This window comes from Plodia interpunctella, chromosome Z (assembly GCF_027563975.2).
Source record: "Plodia interpunctella isolate USDA-ARS_2022_Savannah chromosome Z, ilPloInte3.2, whole genome shotgun sequence".
NCBI lineage: Eukaryota > Metazoa > Arthropoda > Insecta > Lepidoptera > Pyralidae > Plodia > Plodia interpunctella.
In genome coordinates, this window is record NC_071324.2 from 13,060,051 (window position 1) to 13,074,137 (window position 14,087).

Here is a 14,087-nt window from a genome sequence, read left to right on the forward strand (position 1 = left end):
GACACAAGCTTTTATAATTGTCAGAGAGATCTTATATTCGCATTCAATGCGTGATGCATGAAAACTCACGTCCGTGAAATAAACCATTGAAGAATTCCCTCGTCAGGAGCCGTTCCTGGGTGCATCATCTGGTCATGCGTATCATAATAATACATTGTCCTCGTAACTAAACGCGTATACAAAATTTCAGCTAAATCGGTTGAAGTTGAATAACTATTTCGATATTGAATTAACGTGTAAAACCATTAGCAATGGTTCAAAGTCAGAACTAATCTCCATTATTGGATTTGTTCAATGGATTGTGTGAGTTAGACCAGTCAATTTTGATATTGACTTAAAACTGCGCGGCTCACGTTTGACAAAATGGCGTACTTGGTATTTTTCTACGCAAATGCAGTGCAACCCACTGTCTACACTCACATTGTACTAAACATATCTTTTTTCTATTTAGGTATTTCAAATCCTCAAAAAGGACAGCCGCGTTTTGTTTTAATTTTAATGAATTAAACCAGCAAAATGTTTCACATTCTCGTCATTCGTCGGGTACAGTTAAAAGCACACGGATGTATTATACAATATCTTTGTTATTGAGCCGTATTGTCGCTGTATAAAGGTCATTTGGGGTAACTTGACTTGTAGGGTAACTGTACCAGTGTTTGACCTGTTACCTGAATTTTTCAGCGCAACCACGAGTAAGCCGCGGGTCAGGCATTTGAGATTCTTTAAATAGTAGCTGAATTCATTCATGTTGTATTGTTTTGTTTATATTTTAAACTCAGTTTTAGCACAAAATTTTTCACATACATTGTACACTTATTGGAAAATATATTATCTGTGCATATTAATTGTAATTCTAACAAACATTAAATTCCAAATTATGTAGCTTTTAGCAAAATGCCAAAATATGAAGGAACCATCGATACTGGAAATGTTTTTAATCAGATGTTCATTCAAAACTATAACGGAAGTGAAATTTGTTAGTTTTGCTATTAATGAAGCGCACAGTGGAGCGCATTACCCTTACAATGCGGACCAAAACCATAACAAAACGATTGGATTTTCCATGCAGTATCTCTAACTTGGTTACGATCTAGGGTATATGTCCACCGATACAGCTTAGAGAACTGTATTAAATGATCCCGGGATATCATTTAATACAGTTTTCTAAGCTTCGTGTATCGCGTATTCAACAAAATTTGTGAGATCACCGTCTTCGGTTATTCGTGGCCGCAAAAATTGATACAAATTTACATTACACTATTTATATTACTATTATACATATCTTTAGGAAGTGAATAGAGCCAGGAGGCGATACAGGATTGACGGAATTGAGCTATGATAATGTTTTATATAAATTTTTCAATTCTATTATCTACTTTCCTAAGGAACCACTTTGCGGACGACCATAACAACCATACATTACCAACAACGACAACCATAACAACAATATATTCCGAGACTTTTGAAAATTGGCTATGAAAATATATAACATACCAAATAATATAAAAAAAATATTTAAAAATCTAATTTATTTAATAAGCATCTTAAAACTTTCCTTTTAGACAAATGTTACTATAGTATCTCAAGACTTTTTTAGATGATAAAAATGATCAGTAAATCCCTTCGATTCCCCTTATTTAGATAACACGAATCATATATTTAAGTAAATGGCATCTAGTAGCCTTTGCAGGGCGTCACTGGTACTTTATATTTATGTGACATCATTTAAACCTGTCACTTGCAATAAAGAATCTGAATGTGACTAGTGGACACAGACCACAGTGCACACACGCGTTGTAATCACGTTACCCGACACCGCTACCGCCGCTGCTCTAATTGAGTGAGAGCCAATCAAAAGGCACTTTGAAACACTGTGATGTAATTTATCCCTTCATAGGAAAATGCTATAGACCCCTTTAAAGGGTAGACCGACGGATTTCGGGTTTGAATCGGATAATGCGTGTGGTGATAAACTGCATTACAGATTTATACAGTGTACGACGATAGTGCAATTTTAAACCTCATTTATGCCAGCTTTTATTAAACTTGCAACGCATGTATGTTCGAGTGGAATATTGCTACACAATTTTGAAGCAGATATCTTCAACCGATTGAGCTGAAGTTTTGTACACACGTTTAGTTTGGATGACAATTCATTATAATGATAAGCACGACCTGATTGGTGCATTCAGGAACGACTCCCGAGAACAGAGCTATTTTATTAAGGTTCCTTTTTTCTTTGAGTAACAATGCTATCCTTTAAAATATAGTTGTAACTCCGCGCATTACGTAAGTTTGAACACTAGAATCAAAACATAATTATTTTCATCCAATGAAACTCATAATTTATTCCATTGTAACAACCAATCGAACTAATTTGGCTCAATATATAGTGTATGACGTTAACACCGTCTATTGTATAGGATACGTGACCAGAGTTGATCAGAGCAAAATGAAATATGTAAATTTTAAATTGAAAAACTAAAAATCCGTGCACTCTAGTTAATAATTTAACACCTAGTGTGTCAAATAGAGAAGGGAGAGTCTTAGTGCATGTTTCATTCCGCTTAAGTCCACGACCCTCAGCCATGGGGAATAAGCGTTTAAGTATAAAAATATTATCTAACATATATTAATTTTTGCTTTGTAGGTGGGGATAAAATATGTGTGATTTGTCTGCAATAAAGACCATACTGAATTCAAACCAGAACGCATATAAAATTCCTTTTTCTATCGACCTGCATTTGATAAGTCAAATAGAATTTTATATTACGCTTCGTATATGATTTTGTTTCGTATATTTGGATTACAGATAGGATTTTATATTTGCTTACCATCAGGCTGCTTACCCACTATACTATAGAAAAAAAAAATAATTTACTACAATACTTATTTTACTTTATACGAAAACATGTTGTGAATCTTTTTAGCAATAATTGTCTATAATTATCATTGAGTTCTTTACGTGTTTATGTTTCGATAGTTGAGGATTCACCACCAGTTTGCAGTTATGTGCAACAAGATGTGCTTACTCAAGTTATTCTTTTTCTTTATTGTCGTGGTCACTACGTGGAATGAAATGCACACAATAACTCTCTTGGCAGTATTAATGGAGTGGTTTGCAATTGTCTTCTCCATTTCACAACAATATGCAGGTTTCCTCACGATGTTTTCCTTCACCGGAAACAAGTGGTAATCAATGAAAACTACTATACATGAGATTGATATACAAGCTATGTGACACGTGTAGGATTCGAACCTGGGACCTTTCGATCTATAGGCGAACGTCTCAATCATTACACCACCAACGCGACAACTTCCGATGTAACTCAAGGTATGTTGCAACGGATGGAATTTTGCAACTCAATTTTGAAGCAGATATCTACAACCGTTTGCACAGAAAGTTAATATACACGTTCTGTTTAGATATCAATGTATTATTATGATAAACATGATCCGGCGGCGCACCCAGGATAGGCTCCCGTCGAGGTAATTAGTCAACGACTGACACGCGCATGGAATGCAATATTTCTCTGACGATAATAAAACCTTCTGTCAAAACTTATTTTTGGTCGTGTAAAAAAGTTACCTCCTAACAGAAATAAAAAAAAAATAACGACGCTGCCAGTCGTTTGGACACCTGAAAAGGTATAGTCAAGGTTATCGAGTAAGTACCTACCTGCCGTTGGCTGACCCGCGCCGCGGCATTCCGCAATTACGTCATGTAACGGCTAACTCCATTAGGTTTATTATCGCATAGCACCTCTCTGAACCTCCCTCCCAGTCCTCCCAATAGACATCGGTCATACTAGGGCACACAGACAACGTAAAGACAACACACACCACTGGTCATTATTTAGTGTATATACATACTATTTATGGGCATGTAATGTAATGAATGAGTCGCACGTGACAAAAGTGATTAATATAAATGTGGATGGATGGAGAGAGACCAAAGAAAAGATGGAAGGTGATGTCATCAAAGTTTTAAAGTGAATGAAGGTTGAAGAAAATGAAATCGTGTGCCGACCGCATTTAAAATGGGATTTGGGTAAGGGGCAAGAATATTTTCGACCTTGCCGAAATAGGATAACGATCGAAATTTAGGCTGAAGTTGCTGGCAACGATCTGTTTTCATTTCACCTCGAAACGGAGCAATTTTTGTTTATTTGTATAGATATAAGTTGTACGGAAATAGGTCTAAAATCAAACATTGAACCAGTGACTTCAAAGTTGATTTTAGCCTGCGTTCCACCGACGTTTAAACAAAATGGCGTACTTTGCATATTTCTGTGCAGGTTAAAGTTCACATCAAAGTTGACTGATGCTACCCACAATAAATTGAAAGATAATTGTGAGGTTGGCCGTGTTGCCGTTCTGAGAACCCAGGTATCTTAAGTGCCAAAGGCATTTGGAACCTGATATTAGGCGACTCAACGGGTAATCGCAGTTGGCTTTGTATTTTGAAACATTGTTGGCGCGGTCAGAGATAAGGATGCTTTTAACGTGCTTTCTAGCCAAGATAAAATATAATAGTACTAAGTAGGGTTGTCGAATGGCCCGGACCTCCAGGATCGTCCCGAAATTTTTCTGTCCCCAATATTTCATACTAGTTTTTTTTTTTTCACAAAATTGAAATACCACAGTTACTATGCTTGCATTACATTCAATATAGCTAGGCATGTTTGGGTTTCGCTATCCATCTTCATATCAGCTCCTCTCTGCCCACTGCTGGGCATAAGCAGGTCTTCTTTTACTTTTTTTTCTTTGGATGAGATTAGCACAGGATAGAGAAGGTTGGTTAAAAGAAGAAAGGTCTATATCTTGCTAGCTAATATAAATAGCTGGCTCATCTTCTCGCCTGTCCCGAGTGTCCAAACACCTGTACTCGTGCTGACTTGATGGCAGCTTCCGATGATGCCATCGAAGTGGCTCGGTTCTGGCAAGAATATATTTAAGTAGCACCCCATAGACACGCAAAGAAGACCCCACCCCATAGACACCAAAAATCTAATTCTATTTGTGACCACAGAAATGTCCACGAAATCCAGGAAATGATAAATCTGAGTCTGGCAAACCTACTGCTCAGCGGTACATATTACAACAGATAAAGTGTGCTTAGTAGCTCACAAAAATTCTGCTGAACTGCCCGCGTCTTGAATTTTCTTTCATAACGCGTCTATCTCCTTAAACTACATATTACATCATATAATATATAAAATTTGTAATATACAACTTGTTCCTGTGAGAAGTTTCAAGTGAGAATAAAAGCCTTTTGACTCATCAAAAAGGGGTATATTTTAAATGAAACACGACATGCAAAGAAACCTTTTATTTTTGAAAATAGTAATGAGATGAAAAAAGTTTATAATTCAGCCGAACTCTGGCGTGGTCTCGATAGCTTAGTGGTTTGGTTACGAATACTGTCCCGATAAACCCCCCGTTGTATCAGGACAATACGATTCCCGATTGAGTTACTCGTAAAAGCCCGTGTACGTATGGAATTTTTTTATGGAAGAAAAAATAAAAAATAACCAATAAAGACTTTATTGTCGCGATATTTATTCGCTTATCTAACTCGGTAGAAAGTAGGTATATGTTACACTATCAGTGATGCAATGTCACTTTCTCCAATCGGCGGCGGTCGTCGGTGCGACCTTGAACTTACTGGTCTAATCAAAACCGGCTTTTTATCGCACGTTTGACTATAGACATGTAAAAAAAAAAGTGGCCGTTACGACGGTTATATTTGTATTGTATGTAACGTCGGTATTTGGACACTTTATCCGGGATCAGATAAATTTGGAAACGGATACGCTTGGTTTTATCCAAACAATAGTTCTATCGTCGAGCGATTAGTAGAAGAAGAAGTAAACAGAATGCAAGACATTTCGCCTTCTCGCACAATCGCACGGCGAGTGTAACTAGTAGTAACTAGTTGTACTAGCCGGAATGAATGGAACAAATCTTTTTGTCGTCGAGCAGTCGCAAGATGTAATGTCAGACAATCGACGAGTTTAGTTGACGAGTTCTCGGAAGGATAAATATAGGTATAGCTGTATTAGGGTGTTGCATGATTACACGGATTAAGGTAAATATAAGACTTTTGATCCCTAGGTCGGAAACACATTTGAGCGCAAACACATTTTCACTTTATTTTCCAGTGAAACACAAAAATCCCTGCAACATTCAGTGGTGACTGTTTCCATTTTCGTTACTAGCTTTTTATTTCTCTGATAAAATAACACGATTTTTTAACACAAAATAAAACCTAAAAGCCACTCTCGTCTAATCCAATTTGCAACGAAATACGGATACAACGAATTGCTGGTTTAATTAAATTCTAAAACTTCTGTGTATTTGAGAAATATTGTGTAATGCTGAGTTATTTAATTATTTTGATAACGTTCCGGTGGTGTTATGAAGTCATTATTTATTTAATATTTAACCTATCTGTTAAATACTAAAACAAATAATAGTCTTGTTGAGTCTAGCCTAGCGGTCTAGTATATTTGAATCAGGGTCATCACTATCACTGTCACTTGAAACAAAGACTTTCCGTTGTCTGTCTATCTGTCCCTATGTATTTTTAAAACTACGCAACGGATTTTGATTTGGAATTTTTAATTAGTGTGATTCCAACGGAATGTTTATATGTATATTTTTTTATGGTGTAACCCGAGCGAAGCCATTTGCTATATCTATTCCAAATTTTATCAAAATCGGCACACCGCGGTTTAGCCATGACAGACAGACTTTGCAGATAGAATTTTTTATATGATGAGTGACCACAAATGTGTTCTATAATCTAAAGTTCCTCCATGCTCATTTGCAGTCGCATTGGCCCGCGTGGTGAGCCATGGCCCAAACTCCATCTATAAAGAGGGCAAGTGCCCCACCAGTGGGAATGATCATTTATACAAGGTTTATTCATAGTAAGAGTAACCAATAGAAACCAGATTGTAAAAGCAAATATATCTGGCGAGCGAATTGCGTAAATCGACAACAGTTTCATTCCAACGGCTCTCTGGAATGCCATTCATGGCGGGGACCGACGCCTGCGCAGAATGTGGAGGGTACAGAAGTGGGTACGCGACACGTTTTTTATTAATAACTATAATATATAATAGCCGCCCACCCGGCTATGTTCGGGTAAAACCATAATAAAGAGCAGACTGTTGTTACTTCTTAACGTTTCGTCTATCTCATGTATCAAATTTAAATAAGTTTTCGAGTTTATTCGTTACAGAAAAAATGGTTGCCTGTAAAGTCGGTTTTACGGGCGAAGATTTTACGTGACAACGTCTTTTTACGCGCGCGGCAGACCGATCATAGTTGAGTGGGAGAGAGACGCAAGGCATTCGGCGGCCTCTCTCTCGTTCGGTGACTCATCGTAACGTTACCGGGCGTTACACTTTTTCATAAGTGACTCCCAGCCGCAACCTAATTTAAGACGTTGTCACGTCAAAAAAGCAACAAAAATACACATATTTTTTCTGTATAGTTGGTATGTATTATGTATAAGTGTGGATTTGAGTACGTTTAACCTAAACGTAGACCGATGGGAAGCGAAGATGAGGTTTAGTATGTACGCTAGCACAAAAAATGCCTGTATGCGCAGGTTTCGGGAAATATTGACGCGGGAAGGGAAATCCAAACAAGTAAGAAAGTGAAGGGATCGAGAAGTATGTTGAGGTGGAGCTGCACGTTTGTTTTTATTCTTACTATCGGAGGCTAGAAGTGTTCGAATAAATCTGTATGAAAATACGACATCTGAGATGACGTCCGAATAATCTCAATAATGGTGCATTTATTTAAATATAATTCTTATTTCTTGACTTCTAGGGTTCCGTAGCGGATAGCGGAAAAATTGAGCGGAATTTAACTAAAGATGGGAATCAAATTTATATGAAATTTACCGATCTTACAAAATGCGCGATAAAATAACGACTGCACTTTTATTTGAGAATCCATTCATTTAATTCTTTTTGAGAAAAGAAATTCACGCATGGTTGTTATATATTTAATAAAATGAGATTAATAAAAACATTTTTAGAACTATAAAATAGAAATTGTTACTTTGCATCAACGTTATTTTGTAGTTATTCCGTGACGTATCGACGACTGTGAATACTGTATTGTGCGACAGAGACGGATGTATACGTTGCAAATGCACCGCTGCACTTTGCACAAGGAAGCCAAGTCGAGTAACATAATGGTTTCTAATACTATCGCCAAACTCAGATGCAGACGCGATTAAAAGTACATTGCGTAGTTTGTGAGCTTTTTATTAACGCAAGGCACCAGCAACACAAGTATAATAAACTCATTAAGTATTACTGGAATGGTATGGCCACAGTTACTTACCATTCCGCTTAAACAAAAGCCAAACGCATGCGTTAACAGGCATAGACGTGGCATAAAACTAAACTTGGATTCCTAGCTAGACTAAATAGACCGCGCGGCTGAATGAGCAGCTGTCATGCCGCCTTCTTCAGTTTCGAAATTTATCGAGTACCGGGGTCGTACTTCAAAAACTGTCGAAATTTGTTGGCAAGTAATTGTTATATTTAATTTTTAGTTTCATTGTTTGTTATTATATTGTTTTTATATCTCTCAAAATTTCATTGTTAATATTTCTCCAAAATAGCTATTGATACATAGGCATATCAATAGTGTAACTGTCGATAGTTTGGTAACGCTACAGCTGTCTGCTTTGTTCGACTTGGCATCACTTCGACTTCGAATTCACGCAGGTAATAATTTGCAACATTATAAATATGTATAGTAAACTTTTATCTATATAAAAAATAAACTAAAATAAATTGATTCCAAAGTAGACTAGAAAGTCTGTTCGATTCACTTGAATGATGTGAGTCCGAGGTGAACTACACTCGAAATTACATCCAGGCTCACAAACTGGAATAAAGCTCTATGGAGCTGTCACTGAGGTGTGCAAGGTTTATCTCGAATCACAGTCCTTGTCAAGACAGCGACCCCTGCTCGGTGGCTCACGTTGTAATTGACACGGAAAAATACTGTACAAGTGTACAGGCCAAGTGCAAGTCGAGTTACCCAGCATAGATCTCTATGTGGCGGTGATTAGGGTGAATTCGCAATGAATTCGGCAGCTTGCTACATATTTAAGCAGCACAATTGTATCAGATGGGAAATGTTGGAAGCATTCGAGATTCGTGATGTTGAAGATTGGATGGGATTAGCTGGAAAGAAAGAATTATTAGCAACGAAGAGGTTCTAAACCGAATTGGGGAAAAAGAAACATATTGAAGATAGAAGAGTTTTCATTATATAGTATTACAGAAGGAATGGATATGTTATGGAAGGAAGAAGGAAGGGATACCGAGAGCAATACTCCCTACTACTGCTTCAGGCCAATAATGATAAAGTGGGCGTTGTGTAGTATTAATAGGGAAGGAGTTGGCTATAGAGACAACAATGGATGGAACTCCACCGACAAGAGCAAGGTGTGAAGAGTTCTTTAATTACCTGATGATGGTACATTTCACTTAACGCGCTGTTTTTCCACACAACTGCAAGGAAATTTCATTCAATAGTAATTATAGATCAACACAAAGATTAAAAAATGCTAGCCACACAGAATTGTATACGGACTTACAAATATTAGATTTATTTTAAAGAAAATTAATATTTGAATATTATACAGAAAATAAATAGGAATTAGTTGCATCAATTGATCATCATTAATATAAAAATGTCTTTAGTTATAATTATAGAAAATACCTGCTACTCTCGACATCAGAGAGTTGAAGACAGAATACTTACAAAAAAATAACTTAATCCAGCCAGCGAAACTTTCGAAATTTATATTCAATTATTTAACTTCAATGACAAATTATAACTCACAGTTAAGTGCCCTCCGGAGCATGGGTAGAAAATCGAAACCCATGCAAACATAATACCAAAATAATATTCTAAACGTGCAAAATTTAACATAGTTTAATGTTATTTTACTAAGACAAGTATTAACCTAGGTTTCTGAATATACATTCCAAAATTATTCATCCACTTCAAAAAACAGGTTTCATTTTGTATGAGGAAATGAAACTGCGTGAATTTTTAGGTGAAAATTTTAAAAATTAAGTTTTCATAGAAACCTACGTTAATAGTATCTAAATCCTAATAACAGAATACTATGTAGAATATTCACGTTTCGAATAATACGTTCGTAAGGGTAAATCCACGCTCCGCTGGCCCCAACTGGCCTCAATTCGCAGATTTTCTACAAATCCACTAATAATATTTACCATTTCTTCAATACTCATGTATTTTATGGACTGTGTTGATCTAGATTTCCAATATCAATATAAAACCATTTATCGATTCTGATGTGGAAAACAATAACTTACGTAATTTATTGAGGTTTTATGTTTGTTTTAAATCGGAGCAAGCCATTTGAACACGTAGTTTCTGAGTGATAATGTACAGGATTTTTTTATTGTGTAAGTTTGTTCTTTTACGATGACTATCCGTGGACTAGCTCTCTCCAGCGGAGGGACTACAGGCAAATAAATATATTCCAGTTCTATCAGGCATTACATGAATCTATACAAATAATTTCCTTTAATCTATAAGTTATTGTAAAAAAACCCATAATGTAGTGGTTAAAAGAGATTTTTGTTTTAATTTCAGACAAAATAATATGTTTCACCACATGCTATTCCTCGAACGAAGACGGGGTGAATTCAATTTACAATAACATATTTAAGGCGGCTCATGACAATATTAATGAAAACTCAACAGCCGTAGAAGTGTCGCCAATATTTCCAGATTTACGATTACTCGAAAGCACTGACAGCCCAAATGACGTCACGGCGCGCAACATCAGCGACGACATGGAAGAGTATTCCAATGATACCCTGAACTATACTGTGCCCTGGAACATATTCATAGCAATGCTAATGCAAGAATCCATTGACCAATTGACAGTAATAAAAAATAATATAAATAGTATTTATCAATTGGGTGCAACAGAAATTAGGTCAGTGAAAAGTGCGTTTAATAATTCCGAAGAAGATTTTGAAAATATGATATTGAAAAAATATAAAACAATTATGAAGTCGCAAACAAATAATAACGATAAAGACTTCATGTTAGATTTTGTTGAAATGGCTATCACTTTTATACAGAAGATTGTCTCATTTAATCTCAATTTGGTGAAAGGGATGCTAGATTCCCCGACGACGTGGTATCACCAGAAGCTACGCGACAAGATATTGAGACAACAGATGAAGAACACAAGCAACTACATAAGATTTCGCGTTTGCAAGGTTCTGTCGATTTGCAGAGACAAAACGAAATATTCCGACTTCGCCCTGGAATGGATAAGAAATGTTTTTGCTTTATCTAAATACGAGTTGGCGGAGTTTTTCGAAATCGCACCTAAAGTGATACAAGCACATAGTGATTTTATCAAATCTAATGTGAAGTTCAGGCAAACATTGAAATATATTACTGTATCCTCGGAAATAGTCCAGAGGGATACACTGGATTTTCTAGACGAGGCTGTTGGTAAAGGTGAAAAAATTTACAATAAGGTGCCACAAGCTCTGCGGCCGGGTGCCATGGCGCTCACTCGGCTCTTCGATATTATTGATGAATTCTACCAGTTACACAAGAACGTTAGCGAGCTTGAAGATATATCAGACATACTTTCCATGTGGAGCCAACAAGAAATCAATGTATTTTATGTTTTGGATAGTATAGTCAAGAATATGAGGGCGAATATAGCAAAATGGCCGAAGAAGGAGAAAGAAAACGTTGAACATGTTTGGTACCAAATTACAGTGTTATGAAAATGAACAGTTCTACTATAATGTTGATTAAATTTATTGCCTTGTTATATAATTCTTATATTTATAGCAGTATTCGAACGGGTTGTGCCATAGGGTTACCTAAACGCGAGTCTATAAAAGCATCAAATATTAAGGATTTTTTTATTAAATGTAATTTTTTAATGAACTGAAAATATTGAAGTATTATAGTATAGTTAAAGGATCAATTATTCGTATATAATATATCAATATTCTAGTCTGATATAAACTCCGTGGTGGTTAGGACGTGAGTGTTCGAATACTAAAGACAGGCAAGTATACTTTGAGTTGCAGAATATTTATTTTTATAAATCTATAGCTCCAGAAGGATCTGCCATTAATCGTATAGAAATCGGCGCATTTCGATATGATCTAGGTCAAATCAGATGTATATTTTGCGTGTAGTAAAAAACATACAACCACCAAAGCTATTTTGCGATTCACTATAGTCATTTTTTTGGAATCATTATGGCGTGTGGGCTATGGAGAATTGACCATGCGTGCTTTCGTTTGTGGTCATAGATCAAACGGGAAACTGATTACATGCCAATCGTTTGTATTGTCAAACGACCACGCGCGCCTTGGCAGTCTAGCGTCAAAGTCAAAGGTCGATTACACATATACGAATACATAGCTTGGGAATGGTATGAAATTCTTTCGTACGAAGTAGGTTTGTCGGCTATTCTTAACAGTCGCGGTTGTTCTAAACCAACAACCATGGCCTATCGTAAACAATTATTATTGTAGCGAAATATACATACGTGCGTTATCTGCCCAGCGTCTGGAATGCAGATATCTATAATAACCCCGACCTACTCGTAGGGTTGTACTGACTAACAATGATATATCGCGTAACAACACAATATAATAGTAATACTATTGTAATTTACGAGAAATACTAATTTATTGTACAGAAGGACCATACAAAACTAAATTTACGAGAACTCGAAACAAACCGGGCTCCAGAGGAATATATTTGCTGTATCAACAGAAATATTGGTACTAAAGTTAAAGCTATATTTAGAAGTTAAACCTTCACAGGCACTTTTTCAAATCATATTCTAAACTAGCTGATGCCCACGAATTCGTTCGCGTAGACACTATGACTATGTGAACTATAAATACGAAAGTGACGATGTTTGTTGCTTAGATACGTCTTGATGCAAAATGTCCTTTTCTTACAATGTCCTTATTCATAATGTCCTTATCTCAAAATGTTCTTTTATTTAAAAAATAACTGTTTTAATTAGTTGCCTATCTAAATTATCATCAAAAACACACAAGGACATTTTGAGAGAAGGACATTTTTGAGAAAAGGACATTTTGCGCCAAGACGCTTAATACCGCTTCACCATTTGGATTACTTCCAGCACAAACACCGGCCGCCTGTCTAACATTAACCCTCTTTGGGAATACCATAGTTGCCTTACAGCTGTGAAGACTGTGTCTAGTATCCTAGATATATTCAGATACAATATCTAAGGTGTTAATTTTACCGTAAAACAGTTCTTTTATGAATCAAATCTTCGTTATTTCAATACACGTTTCGTATAGAAACTTGTATTATGTACACAGGCGGTCATTTAAAGATAAAAGAGGTCTTTTATGAATTAAAACTACGTCCTTTGACTATGTAGTCAAATAACGAAGTTTTAATTCATATCTACCTGCATCTAAAATCCATAATAAGCACGGTCCTCTGTAGACAAAATCAGCTGTTTATGCCGTCCGCGTTTTCACTCTAATTAATATAAAATGACTATATTTAGAGACGTTTAATCTGCAATGAACTTGTCCGTGGGTTTAAATCTAGCGAATACATTTATTCAGAAATGAGACTAGATAATTTTCCCGAATATTATGTTTACAATTCTTGTAATCAAAACGTTGCTTACGTTTCAGGCTACTGAAAATAAACAGCTAAATTAACTAATTAATATACCTAATTCAAATACAACAAGGATCTCCGAAGTTGCGCCATTTTAATCACTACTCTTAATACAAATCACTAATCCTTCTCTCTAACGTACACACACATGTTCCATGTTGTTTTAGGGATGTGACGTCGCGTTGCTCCAGGTCAATACTTTAAAGATTCTCCTCCTTGGGAACGCTGCCGAGGCTAGTGAACTTTGTCGCCTCGTATAATATCTACGGGTGGTCCTGGCTCGTCCTATTCTATGTTCTATTATAATGTCACTAATTTATTTTTTTTAAATGTAGCCGTCCAAATCA

At 36.2% G+C, this 14,087-nt stretch overlaps 3 protein-coding genes across 3 annotated transcripts in view; 2 read left to right on the plus strand and 1 right to left on the minus strand.

Moving 5' to 3' along the window:
- LOC128682858 (Krueppel-like factor luna) overlaps positions 1–14,087 on the minus strand; it is a 76,189-nt gene that overhangs the window by 27,463 nt on the left and 34,639 nt on the right. The gene's annotated exons all lie outside the window — the stretch shown is intronic.
- The window catches only part of LOC128682856 (probable cytochrome P450 303a1), a 108,508-nt gene that overhangs the window by 23,698 nt on the left and 70,723 nt on the right, over positions 1–14,087 (plus strand). The gene's annotated exons all lie outside the window — the stretch shown is intronic.
- Positions 10,346–11,881, plus strand: LOC128682857 (uncharacterized). Its single transcript, XM_053767813.1, has 2 exons — positions 10,346–10,481; positions 10,672–11,881. The coding sequence occupies exons 1-2, from the start codon at positions 10,460–10,462 to the stop codon at positions 11,832–11,834; spliced, it is 1,185 nt and encodes a 394-aa protein (XP_053623788.1). The 5' UTR covers positions 10,346–10,459; the 3' UTR covers positions 11,835–11,881.

Coding starts and splice junctions, on each gene's coding strand:
- LOC128682857 (XM_053767813.1), top strand. CDS start 10,460: ATGTACAGGATTTTTTTATTGT. Junction 10,482..10,671: donor GTACAGGATTTTTTTATTGT/GTAAGTTTGTTC, acceptor TTTTAATTTCAG/ACAAAATAATATGTTTCACC.